At 47.0% G+C, this 18,267-nt stretch overlaps 1 protein-coding gene across 1 annotated transcript in view; it reads left to right on the top strand.

Annotated features, from left to right (window-relative positions):
* CATSPER3 (cation channel sperm associated 3) overlaps positions 1-17,282 on the top strand; it is a gene marked incomplete at both ends in the record, with an annotated part of 33,119 nt that extends 15,837 nt beyond the window's left edge. The window contains 6 exons of the mRNA XM_084252618.1: positions 8,243-8,482; positions 13,667-13,849; positions 14,519-14,659; positions 15,031-15,150; positions 15,820-15,977; positions 17,180-17,282. Of these exons, the coding sequence (XP_084108744.1) occupies positions 8,243-8,482; positions 13,667-13,849; positions 14,519-14,659; positions 15,031-15,150; positions 15,820-15,977; positions 17,180-17,282 (945 nt within the window). The remainder of the gene's footprint in view (positions 1-8,242; positions 8,483-13,666; positions 13,850-14,518; positions 14,660-15,030; positions 15,151-15,819; positions 15,978-17,179) is intronic.
* Between the last annotated feature and the right edge of the window lie 985 nt (positions 17,283-18,267).

Consider the following 18,267-nt stretch of genomic DNA (forward strand, 5'->3'; position numbering starts at 1 on the left):
CATCAGGGAGAAAAAAAATTCAAATAGCCAAGCAAGCAACACGCCATAAAAAGAAAGTATGCAGAACCCAACATCCCTGACATGGAAGAATTTCTCTGCCTCATAGAAAAGGATTCCGATTCACCATAATTTTAAAATTTAAAGAACAAGAAAAGGAAAAGAGTGATATGAGAAATACAATCATTGAACTGAAGAATGAAAACAAGTCTTTAAAAAGAAAATAAAGGCAATGGGAAGCTAAAGAATTCTGGGAAAAGCAGCAAAAACAGAATTGATGAAGTAGAAGAATGAATTAGTACTCTTGAAGATACAAATATAAAAAGAACCAGTGACGGAAAGAGATGGACAAAGGAAAAAGAACGAAGAAATGCTTTGAGAAATATTCAACACCATGAGGAAAGGATATATGAGTCATAGGAATCCCAGAAGGTGAAGAGAGAGACAAATCAACTGATAACCTATTCCAGGAAATAATGGAAGAGACCTTCCCAAACATGAAGAAGGAAATGAAAATAGGCATACAGGAAGCTAGAATGTCAAATTACCCTGACATTCAAAGGTGCCTATCCTACAAAAACTCTTCCAAAAAATTGAGAAAAAAGGAATACTACCAAGCATATTTTATGAAGCCAATATTACACTAATACCAAAACCAAGCAAAGACAACACACAAAAAGTAAACTACAGACCAATATCCCAAACAAACACAGATGCAAAAACCCTAACAAACTGAATCCAACAATGCATCAAAAGTATATACCTCATGACCAAGTAGAACTGATACCAGGGACACAAGAGTGGTTAAGCATCTGAAAATCACTTAATGTAATTCACCACGTCAACAAAAAGAAAAAGAAAAACCACACGATCCTATCAATAGATGCTGAGAAAGCGTTTGATAAAGCACAACATCCATTTATGATAAAGTACAACATCCAAGAACCCTCAAAATAATTGGGGTAGAAGGAACATACCATGTATGACAAACCTGCAGCCAATATCATTCTTAATGGTGAGAAACTAAAATTCTTCCCTCCAAGATCTGGAACAAGACAAAGATGTCCACTCTCACTACTTTTCAATTTAATACTGGAAGTCCTAGCCAGAACAACAAGGCAAGAGAAAGATGTACAAGGAATCCAAATAGGAAAGAAGTAAAACTATCACTATTTGCAGATGACATGATAATATATAGAGAGAACCCTAAAACCACAGAAAAACTAAAACAGTAAGCCAGTTTAGTAAAGTAGCAGGAAACAAAATCAACCCACAAAAATCAGTAGCCTTCTTATGTGCAGACAATCTGAAGAAGAGATCAAGAAAACACCATTGTACCCCAAATTGAATACCTGGGAATAAACCTCACAAAGGAGGTGAAAGACCTGTACAAAGAAAACTGCAAAACATTGATAAAAGAAGTAAGAAACAAAAATGGAAAGACATTCCCTGCTCCTGGATCAGTAGAATTAACATGATCAATATGGCCATCCTACCAAAAGCAATTTATAGATTCAGTGCAATTCCAATAAAAATTTCAATGGCATTCTTTTTTTTTTTCTAAAGATTTATTTATTAATGCATACAAGAACTGGAGTATAGGCCAGATGCAGGGGAGGATGAGAGGATTCACCAGAGACAGAGTGGGGAACAGAACGGGCAGACTGACTGAAATACACTGCTGAGGGGAGCAGTGGGTGAGACAGGAGAGATCTGCCATACCATATGGGATTCTCGCCAGCCAGCTGGGGTCGAACCCAAGCTGCAGAGGCTGCGGACAGCCTCACAGCGTTGCGCTCAACCGCCTGCGCCACCAGGGGAGGCCCTCAATGGCATTCTTCAAAGAAATAGAACAAATGTCAATGAAATTCCTATGGAATTGGGAAAAAAAAATAAACCTCAAATGGTCAAAGCTTTCCTGACTAAAAAATGGAAGAATGGAGGTATGAAGACTCCCATACTTCAAACTATACTACAAAACCATAATTAAAACAGCGTGGTACTTGAACAAAACAAACAGCAGACCAATGGAATTGAATTGAAAACCCATACTTAAAGCCACATGTATATGGTCAACTAATCTATGGCAAAGGAGCCAAGAATACGCACTGGAACAAGGACAGTCTCTTCAATAAATGGTGCTGGGTAAACTGGACTACTACCTTATACCATACATAAAAACCAACTGAAAATGGATAAGACTTGAATGTAAGACCTGAAACCATAAAATATATAGAAGAAAACATAGGCAAAACACTCCATGACATACATCTCAGATACATCTTTGAAGACTCATCCCATGAAGCAAAGAAAATGAAGTAAAAGATAAACAGCTGGGACTACATCAGACTAAAAAGCTTCTGTACAGAAAAAGGGACAATAACCAAAGTGAAGCAACACCATACAGATTAGAAATTATTTGCACTCCATACAATTGACAAGGGACTTATATCAAAAATCTACAAAGAGCTTACACAACTCAACAAAACCAAAATAAACAGCCTGCTCAAAAAATGGGCAGAAGAACTAAAAAGACAGTTCTCCAAAGAGATAATGCAAATGGTCAGCAGACATGAAACAACATATGCTCAACATACATGCTCAACATACATGCAAATCAAAACCACAATGAAATACCCCCCCTTACCAGTATGATTCAGGCCCACATTAGAAAACCTGACAACAATAAATACTGGTGAGGATGTGGACAAAAAGGAACCCTCTTACATTGCTGGTGGGAATGCAAACTGGGCCAACCACTATGGAAAGCTGTGTGGAGGACCCTCAAATTATTATAAATAGATCTACCATATGATCCAGCAATTCCACTCCTAGGAATCTACCCACAGGACACAAAAACATTAATTAGAAAGGAAACCTACAGGGCCTCCCCGGTGGCGCAGCGGTTGAGCGCTGGGTTGCGAAACTGCGCGCGGCCTCTGCGCCGCCGGTTCGATCCCCGGCTGCTCCCCGGCCACCAGAGGAGGGTCCCACATGGCGTGCAGACCTCTCCTGCCGCCCGCTGCTCCCCTCAGCAGTGTACTTCGGTCCTTCTGCCTGCTCTGCTCCCTGCTCTGGCTCTGGTGAATTCTCTCACCCTCCCGCGCTTCTGACTGTACCCAGTGCATGTATAAACCAAACAAACAAACAAAACCAGCAAACAAATAAATAAAGCATGCCTCTATAAAAAAAAAAAAAAAAAAAAAAAAAAAAAAAGAAAGGAAACCTACACTCCTATATTTATTGCAGCACTATTTACAATAGCTAAGATATGGGAACAACCCAAATGCCCAAAAATTGATGACTGAATCAAGATGTGGTATATATACACAATGGAATACTATTCAGCAATCGAAAAAGATAAATTCATGCCATTCACAGCAACATGAATGGAACTGGTAGGGATTATGTTCAGTGAAATAAGCCAGAAGGAAAAATAAAAATAATGGATGGGTTCATATAAAGGAGGAATATAGGGAAACTGAACATGTGGTCAGAAAAAAACTAGCACGCAAACTATAAATCCATGATACATAGCAGGGGAGAGGTGGAGACAGCACAAGAGACTGTGGTGATGGTTCACGGAAAATATGGTGATGGGAATTTTATTGGAATTACACCTGAGGGGAGAAATCAAACATACAAAAATGAACAATGATATAAAAAATACATAAAATTAAAAAAAGATTTATAGTTGAGTAATAGGGTAACAAGGGTAACCGAAGTTAAAAAAAAACAAAACACTGTCATTATTTTTAGTCAATTTCCACATAGAAATCCCAAAAGAATCTGAAAAAAAAAAAGTTAATACTAAATAAAGTTATTGAATAAGCAATAAAGAGTTGCAGGATTTTTTATGGGTCTCCAAAAGCTGGTGCTAAGATTTAGATAAACTAATAAAAGATAAAGAGCAACAAAGATGATTTTTACAGTTAAAAGTTGGAGAAATCTTAATTTACTAGGTCATAAGTTTTTCTGTGAACCTGTAATAGCTAAAGCAGGATGATCATACGTGGATAGACATGTAGACCAGTGTAACATGATAGAGGGCTTAGAAACAGACCCTGGCTTATCTGGAAACCTGGTAGCTGTCAGGTGATGCTGCTAATGAGTGGCAAAAGGAGAGGTTCTTCAATGAGTGACTTAAAAGAAACTTTAAGATGTTTAGAAGAAAAATACGGAATATTTCCATGATGTTAGGAAGAAAAGGTTTCTTAAGATATAAAATACACAAACCATGAAAAAAGTTTGGTTAATTTAATTTGGTTCCATTAAAACTGTAAACTTCTGAGCCTCCCCAGTGGCGCAGTGGTTGAGCTCTGGGTTGCAAAGCTGCCTCTGCAGCGTTGGTTCGATCCTCGCCAGGGGCGAGGGTCCCACATGGTGCGCAGACCTCCTCTGCCGCCCACTGCTCCCCTCAGCAGTGTACTTTGTCACTCTATCTGTTCTACTCTCCGCTCTGGCTCTGGTGAATTCTCTCACCCTCCCGCGCCTCTGACTGTACCCAGTGCTTGTATAAATAAATAAATAAATCTTTTTAAAAAACCCAACAAACATGGTGGGAGTGCAAACTGGTCCAACCACTATGGAGAGCTGTGTGGAGATTTCTGGACCTACTAAACATAGAGCTTCCATATGATCCAGCAATTCCACTCCTAGGTCTTTACCCAAAGGACACAGAAACATCAATTCCAAAGAACACCTGCACCCCTATGTTTATAGCAGCACTGTTTACAATAGCTAAGCTTTGGAAACAACCCAAATGCCCAAAAATAGATGACTGGATCAAGAAGATGTGGTAATATACACCATGGAATATTACTCAGCATTCAAAAAAGATAAACACATGCAATTTGCAGCAACATGGGTGGTGCTGGAAGGGATCATGCTCAGCAAAATAAGCCAAAAAGAAAAAGAAAAATACCGGATGGTCTCACTCATAGCAGGAATCTAGAAAACTTAAATAAGGGACCAGAAAAATGAATAACTATAAGAAAGTGAAAATCAGAATCAACAGAAAACTATGAACCAGAGACACTTTTGGGGGGGTGGGGGGCGGGAGGGGAGGGATTGGGATCAGAATGGGGGGGTTGCAATTGTATGGGGAATATAAAAATAAAATTTATTATTTAAAAAAATAAAAAAATAAAAAACCCAACAAACATTAAAAAAAAAAACAAAACTGTAAACTTCTGGGGCCTCCCCTGGTGGTGCAGGTGGTTGAGCGCAGCGCTGTGAAGCTGTCTGCAGCACTCTGCAGTGCCGGTTAGATGCCAGCCGGCGAGGGTCCTACATGGCGTGGCAGACCTCTCCTGTCTCTCCCGCGGCTCCCCTCAGCAGTGTATTTCATCAGTCTGCCTGTTCTATTCCCTGCTCTGTCTCTGGTGAATCCTCTCACCCTCCCGTGCATCTGGCCTATACCCTGGCTCTTGTATAAATAAATATATCTTTGGGGAAAAAAAACCCTGTAAACTTCTGTATATCAAGAGATGATTAAAGAGAAGAAAGGTCAGTATAGGAGAAGGCATTTGCAATCTATCTAACAGGTAACAGATTAGCATTCAAAAGAAAGGAAATATCTCCCAAGTCAATAAGGCAAAGACAAAGCAGTTCTATAGAAAATTTGGCCAAAGACCAGAAACAGGAAATGTACAACTTAAACCTAAAAAGATGCTCAACTTCATTAAAATTAGAGAAATGAAAAAAAGTAAAAACAAGATGCCATTTAATATTTCATCAGACTAACAAAAATTGAAGTCTGACAGAAGTTTTGGTATGTAAAACAATTGGAACACTGCTGATATTAAATTGGCACCAAAGCTTTAGAAAACAACTTGGCAGTAATCTAGTGAAGGTGAAAATGCTGATCTCCTATAACCCTGTGGTTCCATTCCTAGAGAAAGCGAGAAACAGAGAAACTTCACACAAGCATACAACAAAGTATAAAGGAGTTGTTCAAAGGCGTACAAACTAAATATCACTCAGCAGGTAGCCGGATAAATAAGTGGTAGTATTTTTCTTTTTTTTTTTTTTTTAAAGATTTATTTATTTGTTTTTATATAAGAGCTGGGGTACAGGCCAGAGGCGCAGGAGGGTGAGAAGATTCACCAGAGGCAGAGTGGGGAGCAGAACAGGCAGACAATCGAAATAACCTGCTGAGGAGAGGTCTGCCACGCCATGTGGGAATCTCCCTGGCTGGCTGGGAATCGTGAACACACACTGCAGAGGCTGTGTGGACAGCTTCACAGCGCTGCGCTCAACCCGCTGTGCCACTGGGGAGGCCCAGTGGTAGTATTTTTCTAAGTGTTACTGCAAGTTGCGGTCAAACAGCATACTAGGTTTGCACACATCAACGTTGATGCAGCTTACAACTTAAATGAAAGCAACAAATTGTCGAAGAATTGTTTAATGAATATGATATTTAATATGTAAAACATAAAGTCGTGTTTTTAGAGGCACAAGTAAAAGTATAAAGTAGAAGAGCATGATATACTCCTAATTTACAGGAGGATTACCTTTTTGAGAAGAGAAAGGGATTTGATCAATGAGGAAATCCAAAAAGTCTGCCTAGAATGGCAATGTTTTGTTTTTTAGCTGGGTAGTAGTATATGGTTGTACATTTTGGTTAACTGAAAGTGTATGTACATAGTTGCTGTGCGGAGATCTCATATGTAAGTGTACAGGACAAATGAAAATACCAGCTGCCCTTATGTTATCTACATGGACAGCTTTGGCTGGAGTTATAAATTCCAGTGCTAGCACCTGATGTCTATTTAAAAGGTGATATCAAAATCCTTTCTATTTTCTGCCATAAAGTTTCTGGACCCCTTTAAGCCACCCCCAAACTCATCTCACTTAAGGACATCACCAGTTACCCAGTTGCTCTGTCTTCCTTGCCTTCCCTCTACCTTCTGCGTGCCTGAATTCATGAGCACTCCCCATCACCCCTACCTCCAGAATACATCCAGAGTCAGACCTCTTTTAAACACCACACTACCCCCCATTCCAACCCAGTCCAATCTCTTGGACTATTGCCTGGTTGACTATTGCCTGGGTGACTCCTAGACATTCTGCCTGTCGCCTCCTCCCTAACTTGCCCTTCAGTTGCTATTCTTGCTGACTGCCCAGAGTCTATTTTCCCAGCAAGATCTCTTAAAATGTAATTCATTCATAATCATGGCCTCACTCTAAATCCTACAAGGGTGAGATTAAAATTAAAAACTCTTATGGGACATACTAGGCCCTCTTTTCAGCTGCCTCTCCCTCCTTCCTCCCTCCCTTCTGTCCCCTTTCTGTTCTAGCCACACTGTCTTTGGTGTATCTTGAACACCTCTCTCTCTCTTGGACTCACCACTGGTAAGAATTCTCCCAGTTCTTATTATGGCTTCAGTGAGACTTCCGTGTACCACCTTTTCTAAACACTTGCACATACTGCACTCCCTGCCCCCATCCTTGAAGCTGTTTCATTTTCCTTCCTATCTGAGGTTATCTATGTACTTGTTTAAGCATTTATTTCTACTAGATTGCAGACTTGGGAGAGGGGCCTGGAAATTTTCTGTCTTATTCATGGTTGCGTTTCCCATTGCCTAAAACAGAATTTGCTTGGCACATGGCAGATGCTCAGTTAAAGCCTTTTCGGTGAATGAAATGCATTCATGATAAGGAAAAGCTTAGTTAACTCAGAAAGTATCTTTCAGTAAAAACAAAGCTAGTGGAACTGTAGATGTGTAAGAAGAATTTGAATATGGTTTTGTAAGGTGTAAAAGTGAAAAAAATAGTCTTCATATTCTTTAGAAACAGATTAGTTAACTGACTTTAAGTGTGTATGATTAAAAAAGTAAACATAAGTAGCTATCTTAGTGTTTCATCTCTATTCCTCAAGGTTTAAATATTCAGGTTGATAGAAAATTCTTGGGACTTTCTCTTTGGGAAACCTGACGTTCCAGTTGCCTGACATGATGAGTTGCCTTATGCTGGGCCTCCATGGTCCTTCTCTTAGTCATTTCCATTTACCCGAGGTCAAACCTGGTTCCTGGCCTAGGGTCACTGGGTAGGGAAGACATACATAGTAGAAGGAAGTTGGGCACACTGTGTGTCCACTGTGTACCAGGGACTGTGCCTGGGTTTTACTCTCTTTTGGGTGACTCAGGCACACCCCTTACCCCAAACACACACGATTGGGCAGAGGCCAGGGTATAGGGCTCTGTAACTTGGTCTGACCCGCCCACCCTTGTCACCCCTACAGATCTCAGAGCTCTTATTTCAGTCCATCTATAGTGCAGAGTTCTACCTCAAGCTCTATGTGGACCCCGTCAAATTTTGGAAGGATGGCTACAATCTGCTCGATGTGCTTATTATCATCATCCTCAGCCTGCCTTACATCTTAGTAAAGACAAAAGGCAAGCACTATCCGTACCTCAACATCGCTAATGGCCTACAGTCCCTGCGCATCCTCAAGCTTATCGGCTATAGCCGTGGCATCCGAGTGAGTAGACTGGTGGTGCTTTGGTTCTGGGCGTGCAGGCCATAGGGCCCATCTGCCCACCAGCCCCTGTTGAAATAATTCTATCATCCTGTTATTGAGTCCCCACTGTGTGACAAGTTGATCTCTACTAATTTGATCTCATTTAATTGTAAAACTTTTGTAGCAAAGATATCATTAGCGTCATTTTACAAATGAAGAAATTGAGGCCCTAGATTACTTAGCAGTTATATGCCAGCACTGACATTGGAAATGTATGTCACTCCAGAGGCTGTTGGAATGTTTTCGCTCTTCCATGCTGCAAAGTCACTTAGTTTGCTTGTGACACGCACCCTTTGAGCTGCATGCCTAGAAGTCTCCTGCCTGCTCAGGGCTTTCCTCAGAGTGAAACATTTGCTGCTTTTCTTGATGGCAGTAGTCTCATTACCCCCTTCACGCATCTCCCTTCACACAAATGCTCCTGCTGGGAAGTCTCCCTGGGCTGTTGGAAGCCGTGACCAGCCTTACTTTGGCTCAGGGAGTTTCAGAGCAAGCCTCAGAGTTGACCAATATGTGCCTTCAGGCATTCTCCTGGACAGTCTGTGCGACTGTACCCAGCTTCCATACATGTCCAGGAAGGGGCTGTTTGGGACTCATTTCATCAGATGGGTGTGTCAGTGTGTTCTGCTGACACTTCTAATCCAGAGAAACTGCCCTAACCCAGGCTAGATGGCTGTCAGGGGCCCAAGCTGGACACTCAGGGAGCCCTAGTCTTGGGTGGAAAAGACAAAGAAAATGTTCAAGAGCTTTTTCTGTCACACTTTCCATTCATTCATTCCTTGCTCTCATTAGTCACAGACTCATGTTTCTCTTCTCAAATGACATAGTCAGCCCTCCTTCTCTTTATAGCAGCCCCCCTGCCTTATCTGCCATGTCTACCCTGGCTTCTTCACTCTAACCTCTGTCACCAAGTCCAGTGGTTGCTTCCATTGGCCTCCTTGTCACCACTTTCTCTTGGTTTTTCATTAGTCTCTTGAGTGTGACTTCTCAGGCGTGTCTCCTCTGGCCCGTAAGTATTGCTTTCTTAGAATCTTGTCCTGAGTTTTCTACTTTTCTTACTCTGCATATTCTCTTTGGATGATCTTTTCCACTTCTTAGGGGTGGTCTTTACATGTCCACCCCCTCGTTGACCTTCAAACTCAAACTGAATTGGTGTTTTTAGGGAGTAGCCCCAGAAACTGAGGACCCCAGGTGGGCTTTTTCTCAGTTCTTGTATTGGCGAGGAAAGAATTCAACCTTGAGATCAAAGTTACAGAAAAGCAAGAGGTTTATTGATAGATATGAGGAAGAACAGGAACGCTCTCCAAGCAGAAAGGGGTCCCGAGTGGGTTGCCACTGAGGTGGCGAGAAGTAGGTTCTTATCTGGGTATAAAGGGCAAGGAGTGGGGGTTTGGCGGTTGGGTGTCTCCATGTTGTGTCTCTTGATGATTGGCTGGGCCCATGGGGTCTCCTAGGCTACCGAGGACCACTGAGTTTGCCCACATTTCCTGGGCCACCTTCCTGAAGTTAGCCTTGGGCCATTGCTGTAGCATTATGTTAATGTGCTGGTGATCTGGACATTCCACTCTACTGGGTTGGGGTTCATGGGGTGTGGTGGGGCAGGGAGGGACTCTCCTGGTCTCCAATCAGACTGATAAATGACCTAGGACTTGGGGTGTGTGTGTGTGTGGGGGGGGACATTATCCTAGTTCCAACCGAGTGTTTCTCAGTGAAGCTAATAAGTGGACTTAGGGACTTGGGGTGGTCGGTTCCTAACTGTCTGCCTTTGCCCTTTTCCTAACTTCTCCTTCGAAACCACTTTCTGGACATCATGTGTTACTCAAACTCAACATGTCTAAACCAGCATTTACCCACCCTCCCAACCCTGAGCACTGGCTCATCCTCCTGTTTTTTGTCTTTTGGTGAAAAGTTCTCCCTCACCCCATTTATGCCAAGTCATTAATTTGAGTGTCAGCTGACTCCTCTCAAAGCCTGTTACATGGCCTCCTCAGTAGTCACTCCCTTGTCCACATCTTTCCACCGCTAGAGCCTTGTCTTTCTCCATCACCATCTGCCTTTACCTGCCTGTCTGCAGTGGCCTCTCATGCTCTTGAGAGCTCGGAGCACAAATGCCCCAACAGCGGGGGTCTCTCACGTGCACATCAGATCTTGGCACCGTTCCTTTGTAAGCTAGAGACAGACCCTAGATTGTGCCCTGGAAGAGGGAGGTGCATGCATTGGAGACCACATCAGGGATGAGAGTGAGGCTGCTGGACAGGAAAGAAGCTGGAGTCTGTGGGGGGTCAGTGCCAGCTGGGGGCACCTTGGAGTGAGGGTTGATGGGACAGTAAGAAGTGTAGCCTGTTTTTTCTGGGCATTGGGCACCAAGGAAGCAGAGACTTAATGTGGAGCAGGGATCATCAGGGATGGGGAAGTCAAGAGAAAAAGAGGCCTGGGATAGGTGGTAGATTCTGAAGACACCTGGGATGACAACAGGATGTGGGGGAGGCTGAAGACATTCTAACACATGAGAGGAATGGGAAGTGGGAAAGGGTTGGGCCTGCCTAGATGCCGGGCCCTGGCTCATGGAGCTGGGGCACTGAGGAAAAGGCAGAGGGTGGCCTCCTGGGTCAGACCCCTCAAGAAGGGCAGCTGAGGAGCGATGTCCTCAGATTTTCAGGTGAGGGCATGAGAGGCCTAACCAAAGGATGAGGGTGCCAGAGACCTGCAGGAGCCATGTGAGAAAGGAGGTAATGGTGGGTGGAAAGGGAGCCCAGAGCGGCACAGAGAGGAGGGGAGCATGTAGGGCTGATGGTCAGGTCCAAGGGCTGTCTTGGGAGAAGGGGGGATGGGAGGTAGGGCCAGTGACCTGCTCTGACACCTCGCAAGGCCCGGGGCACTGCTGCCTGCTGAGCCTGTCAAGGGGACTGACAGCCTGGTCAGAGGCAAACCCTCAAGTGCCTGGGGCTCGGGGCCTCGTCAGGACCACCTATCCTTCCAGCCTAGGGTTTCTGTGAGGGGAGCACAGACCTGGTCAAAGCTGAATCCAGATCTTAGCCTGTCAGCAGCCTCTGCTCTGGTTCTTGTGGACATGCACAGAGACCCACGGGCATGAGGACAAAACATTTCCTTGGACCCTAGATCCCTGAGGGGCACAGAAATTTGATTCTGGGTTACATACCCTCTGCTGTTCCCTGGCCTGCCAGCTGATCAAGAGGGGCTGGAGGTAACAGGCAGGGGACCTGCCCTGTTGTACTAATTTACGTTCACTGGAATCTAAATGGGACTTTAACAGAGCCAGAACCTCAGTGCCCACAGCCCTATTCTGGCGCATTCTTGGCTCCCATCCACGCATTAATTAAAGTGACACTTGGCCTTCCATCTCATGGCAGTAAGCCTGCGCCATGAGGAAATAGTTTCTTCTTGTTATGCACACAGAGAAGTTCTGTTCACTGGGCACCTGAGGATTGCACTGCCCTGGTCATTGGAATTTCAGCCTGAAGAACAACCTTTACGTGCCGGGCTGTGGAAAGAGCCAGTTTTGCCTTCCTTTCTGCCTCCTCCTCCTCCAGGCTCATCCCTTTTTGCATATCTGACTGGACAGGATAGGAGGGCTCCTCAGAGCAGCTGGGCCTCTCCAAGAAATGCATTTTGGAGAACTGAACCAGGGTTCAGAATTGCTTGCCCAGAGAATTTGGGAATTCCAAATCTGGCATTTCCTGGGGGCCAGACTGTAGACTTCAAAGGCCTAGGACTTCCTCAGAGAAGGCTCTCTGATGATCTGGGCCTCCTTCTCTGGCACCTTCTTCCCTGGCACCGTCTGTCCTGGGAGGATGCACCTGACTGGATTATTGAAGAACCTGGGCAAGGCCAGCTATCAGGAATCACACACGTTTTCTTCACGGGCATTCTCAAGACTGCTCAGCTTTGACTTTAGGTCACTCTGGGCCTTTGCAGGCCTGGAATTGGGAGACCCAGCCAGGCCTTTCCCTCACCCTCCTACCGCTCCTCAGTGCTCCCCCACACCATCTGCAGTCTGTGTCCCATTGCAGCATTTCTGAGGACTCACCTCTTCAGACTTGGTTCTTGGGAAGGAAGTTCTGACTCAGTTCTCAGAGAATTAATTAAAATTACTAATTTTCTTCCCCCAAGGAGAGGAGAGAGGTATTCAGCATGTGATTAACCCCTGCAGGCAGTTGCCAAACCCGTTCACATCCAGTGCTCTGGGACTGTCTCTGCTCACCCTGGACTGTCAGGCTTCACTGTCTGGTACCTCAGCCCTAGCGAGTACTGCCTGTCCTAGTGATAAGTCAATGAGTGATTTTTTGTCTTAGAAAAAGGGATTTTAGTGGTAGAAGGTCAAGAATGGGCCCCAGCTCCACCTTTGTATTGCAGTGTGACCCTAGCAAAGGCATTTTGCTTCTCTGGGCCTTTGATCCCTCATGTTGTTATGGGAGGAGTGACAATACCGACTTGTGTTGAAATTATGTCTGTGATGGCCTTTAGGTAGGTGAACATGTATTGAGCGCCTATTGCATGCAAGACCCCCACGTGTGGAGAGTGAACCATGAAGAATCATGTGCTATACGCTTCCCAGGAGTGGCCTTTGTACTGGGAGATAAGACAAATACCCATTTCACTGGGCGAAAGGGGGAGGCTGGGGTCACAAGATGGGGACCTTTAAAACAGAATCCCCCCAAAATGGGAAGCCACATTCCTCCCAGCCCTCTTCACTCCCACTCCTATTTCTTCTGGGACTGGAGGAGCATTCAGGACTAACCCTCCGCTGAGAAGAGAAGGGACACCTTGCGATGACCACAGAGCCAGGCTGGGGTTCAGATGGAGCGGCTAGTGGTAAAAGGAAACAGCCTTACACCTGAGGCAGCCAGTGTGGTTTGCCCACAGGTCACTGTGGGTGGAGCCCATGCATTGATAAACTGGTTAGATGGGTCCGGCCCACAGTATGGCACAGCTCCCATCCATCCATCCATCCATCCATCCATCCATCCATCCATCCATCCATCCATCTAGTCATTTAGGGAGCATCTGCCATGTGCCAGGCATCACCCTGGATGCTGTGGATGGCTGTAATCTGGGCAGCTTGGGCTTCTGTTCCCTGAGCTCACCAGTCTGGCAGCCTTGCCTAGCCCCATCCTCCCTATTTTGCAGACTCTCATCACTGCCATGGGGCAGACAGTCTACACTGTGGCTTCCGTGCTCATCCTGCTCTTTGTCCTGATGTTCATCTTTGCTGTCTTGGGCTTCTGCCTATTCGGAGGTCCAGATGGGGGCGACCTGGATAACTGGGGGAACCTGGCTGTGGCCTTCTTTACCCTCTTCAGCTTGACCACGGTACTGAGTTTAGGAGCAGAGGGCAGGGCAGGGACCTTAAGAAGGGATGTAAGCTGGCATGTGTGTGGACATGCTAGGTCTCACATGGGGCCCTCTCCAAGTTCTCAGCTAGCTGGGGACGCTGAGGGCTGACCTCCCAGAACAGTTGATGCCTGTGCCCTCACCAGGGGTTCAGCTCTGTCTCTAATCTTGTGACTCCCTAGAGCAGCTCCATTTGTCCCACAGGGTTGTCACGCTTCCAAAGAGTTCTCAAAAGAAAGTTAGCTTCCAAAGAGTTCTCAAAAGAAAGTTAACTTGGATTAAGTTTAACTTAGAAACAAAACCCATGTCACACAGCCTCTTTGGGGATAGACTGTTGCAAGGTCACCCAGAATAAGCCTGCAAGCCCAAGTTTGAAAGTTGAAATTCTTATCCCCCTGGTCTTTCCAAGGAGGGCGTGGCAGAGAGGCAGAAGGGCCCCTAGGGCTCCTTGATCATAAGTTGCCTCCCTCTCCTGTGATGCCCTGCACCCCTAGGTACCCTCTATGGGCGGGGTTGGAGAGTCATTGAGGGGCTGATGTAGAGGCAGAGCCAGCCTCCTCCTCAGTGGGCCTGGCTTCCCTCAGGGTAGGTAGGAAGGACTCCTGCCCTCTGGGCCTTGGCACTCAGCATCCCCAACCTGCCGAGCAGGTGGATGGCTGGACAAACCTGCAGCAGAAGCTGGATGACAGGAATTTTGCTCTGAGTCGGGCGTTCACCATCATCTTCATCTTGCTTGCTTCCTTCATCTTCCTCAGTATGTTTGTCGGCGTGATGATTATCTACACTGAGGTGAGGTTTCAAGTGTAAGAATTAGTGTTTGGGTCAGATGTGGCAGGTGGAGCTGTAGGCCAGGTCTCCAGGGAGGATTCTGAGCTGCCTCCCTCCTGACATGGAGGGGAGGTGGCCAGGTAGGTATAGTGCCCCAGCCTGACCCTTCTCTCTGAGCCAGAGTGCTTCCCTGCCTCATGACAGTGCCAGCAGGACACTGAACTTGGGAGGCCACTGCAGCTGCCATTGGCAGCTTGATTTGGGGACTGGCCCTGTATGGAGCTGGGGTTCCTCCTGCTGAGGCCGGAGCGGCAATGCAAGGCTAGGGAAGAAGAAAGGGGGGCAGGTATGTGGTGAGAGTCCCCACTTACCTCCATCCACTCACTCCTTAGGACTCCATCAAAAAATTTGAGCGGGAGCTGATGTTGGAGAGGCACATGACACTCATGGAGGAGAAGCAGGTGATTTTGAGGCGGCAGCAGGATGAGATCAGCAAGCTGATCCAGGCAAAGGTAGGTCATTTCCACGAGCAGGTAGACAAACAGATGGACAGTCAGGGCTGACAGGAACAACCAAGAAGAGGCGCTCAGTGGGTGCCAGGCAGGCATGGCCTCAGTGCTCTAAGCCGCTGAGCCCACAGAGGCTCTCACAGGTGTCACTCAACCTCAGTTTTCTAAACCGGGACAAGAATGAGCACAGCAGTTTAGAGATTTCCTAAAATGTATGCTGCAACTGTAGAGGGCTGAGCCGTCTTCTCTTCAGTCTGAGTGCTCAGTGCTCCCCAGGTCTGGTGCTCTGTGGGTGGTGAACATGCTGCCCCTTTCTCCACAAGTGGGCCACGCATGCCTCCCCCACTTCTTTAAGACCTCTACTCCTTTGACTGTGCCCAGCGTTTTCCCAGGGTGGGGTAAGATCATCCTGAGTCACAATCTGGCTGTCACTGCTTCCTGCTTGTGCCACCGGCACTCATGTCAGTGATGGTGGCTGATGAGGCCACCATGGTCAGGGCTTCCAGGCTCAGAAAGTGTCAAGATGAACCTGTGTGACTTGATTCAGGACTCATCCTGGGGCCATCCATGGTCATGCCTCTGTCAGGGGTCCCTCATGGAGGGTCCCCAGGTCTCTGTACACCTTGGGTGTCACCCCTGCCTCATCATTGTTCTCTTTATACCTCCCTCTAGAAAAATGGTAACCAAGGAAGTTTCAGTGATCTGGTAAAGAACTTCAAGAAGACCCTGCGGCATGATGACCCCATGGTCTTGGATGACTTTGGCACTAGCCTGCCCTTTATTGACGTCTACTTGTCCACTCTAGACAACCAAGACGCTACGATCTACAAGTCAGTCCCAGCCCCTCTGGCCCTGCCCCAGAGACCAGGCCTTTCCTGATCCCCTGGGCTTCCTTGCAGGCAGGGCCGTGCGAGGTGCCCTGGGAGAGCAAAGGGTATTTCCAGTGCTCAGGGAAGGTAGAAGGAAGTTCTTGGGGTGCAGATGCCATGTGTGCACGGGACATACATGCCCTTGGCTGGGGGCACTCTGTTCCCCTGCCCCTCCTCAGCCCACCCTGACCTGTACTTAAATGCTGGCTCCTTCCACTCTCAAGGCCCTCTTTACTCACCCTTTTTCAGAGGGCAGAGGAGGGCCTCCCCGGTGGCGCAGCGGTTGAGCGCTGGGTTGCGAAGCTGCCTGCGGCCTCTGCGGCACCGGTTCGATCCCCGGCTGCTCCCCGGCCACTGGAGGAGGGTCCCACATGGCGCGCAGACCTCTCCTGCCGCCCGCTGCTCCCCTCAGCAGTGTACTTTGGTCCTTCTGCCTGCTCTGCTCCCCGCTCTGGCTCTGGTGAATTCTCTCACCCTCCCGCGCTTCTGACTGTACCCAGTGCATGTATAAACAAAAACAAACAAATAAAATAAATAAATAAAACATGCCTCTATAAAAAAAAAAAACAAACAAAAAAAACCAGAGGGCCGAGGAAAGAGTACTGACTGGCAAGTCTCTGCCTTCCCCACCTGTCACATGAGGGACTGCTGGGCTGATTCTATGTATGTGAAGCTCTGAGCATGGCCTGGTCTGGGGCTGTGCTCAGTGTACATTAGTGGGGGTTATAGCTGACCCTCACTGAGCAGGGAGGCCGGGGACGTGGGGCCTATGGGGCCTCAGGGGGCTTTTGAACATGGGAGGACACAGCCTGATTTCTCAACAAAAGCCCACTAGAGGTCTTCATGGAATGGTGGAACTAAAAGGAAAGGATCAGGGAACACACACTTTGAGCCCAAGAAGGGGCCAGGCAATGTCTGGTCAACTCCCAGTAGCCCGTCACTCAGAGCATGGGAGTTTGTTGTCTCCAACCTGCACCTGGGCGCAGTCACTCACTCTGGGGGCCACAGTAGACTCCATCCAGCCTGATCAGGCTCTGAAGTCCTTGCTTTTCCCAACCTCACCCCTGCCAGGTGTGGAGAATGTGTGGATATGGTGGGTGGGGCCAGGGGGACCAGAAACTCTCCCCGAGCCTGGACAACCTCTCCTTCTGCTCTATTTCCAGGCTTCAAGAGCTGTACTATGAGATCGTGCATGTGCTGAGCCAACTTCTTGAAGAACTTCCCCAGAAGGAACAGCCCCAGAGCTCGGATAACAATTCTGAGTAGTTGGGAGTGGGTCACTCTGGCACCGGGCACCACAGAGCCTGTGATAGGCTCCCCATTAAACAGAGGCTTTCTGAGAAGGCCTCTTTGTGGTGATTGTGATCACAGAGTTTCCCAAATTTTGGGGCTTGGGTCTGGGTAGGTACCAATGAGGTCTGACTCCCTGGAGCCCACCTGATCCCCTTCACCCATATGCTACAGCCAGACCTTGGCAGTAAGATAAAGGAGGCTCTCAGTTCTCCCCGGTCAGGGGCCACATCCAGGGGTCAGACTGGCTCTCTGCTCCCTTGACCTCAGTACCAATGACCACAGGGCTCATAAGGACACCCCTTGAGGCCCCCAGACCAAGAAGTACCTGCAGCTACCCCATAACAGCATATGATTCCTTCAAAGTGCCATGGTCCTACTGGTCTCAGAACCTCCACTCACTCATCTGTGTGGGTGTCTGCACACCTGGCACACCTCCATCTCTCTCTGTGGACCCACTGCCATGGGACCCCTACCTGGGATATATTCTGCTTGCCCTCAGACTCACAGTGCTCGTGGTGCTGCAGGTGGTGCAGCTGTTACCAGGGATTCGCTGCTGGGGTGTGGAGCTCAAGGTGGGCCAGCCTAGGGAAGCAGCCTCTGGCATTGTGGCGCACCTCGCGCAAGGCCCAGAGGAGCAGCAGCATCAGGTGCTTTGGACTGTCTCCCCCCTTACAGCTGGTTAGTGTTCTTCACCTAACAGGTGACACTTTCTGTGTCATTCCTGCCCAACTGACTGCCAGAGTCACCAGGTTCCCGGCACCATCCTGGTATGGACATGATGGAGCCCTCTGAAGGCCCAGGTAGGACAAGGAGACTGGCACTCCTTGTTCCCATCTGTTCCTAGTGCTCCCATTGCACAGAGACACCCTGCTGACTGGGAGAACATTTTTGCACCCAACACTAATGATAAAGGACTGATCACAAAAATCTGCCAAGAGCTGATGAGACTCAACAACAA

This window comes from Talpa europaea (assembly GCF_964194135.1).
Source record: "Talpa europaea genome assembly, chromosome: 13".
In the NCBI taxonomy this organism is placed as follows: Eukaryota; Metazoa; Chordata; class Mammalia; order Eulipotyphla; family Talpidae; genus Talpa; species Talpa europaea.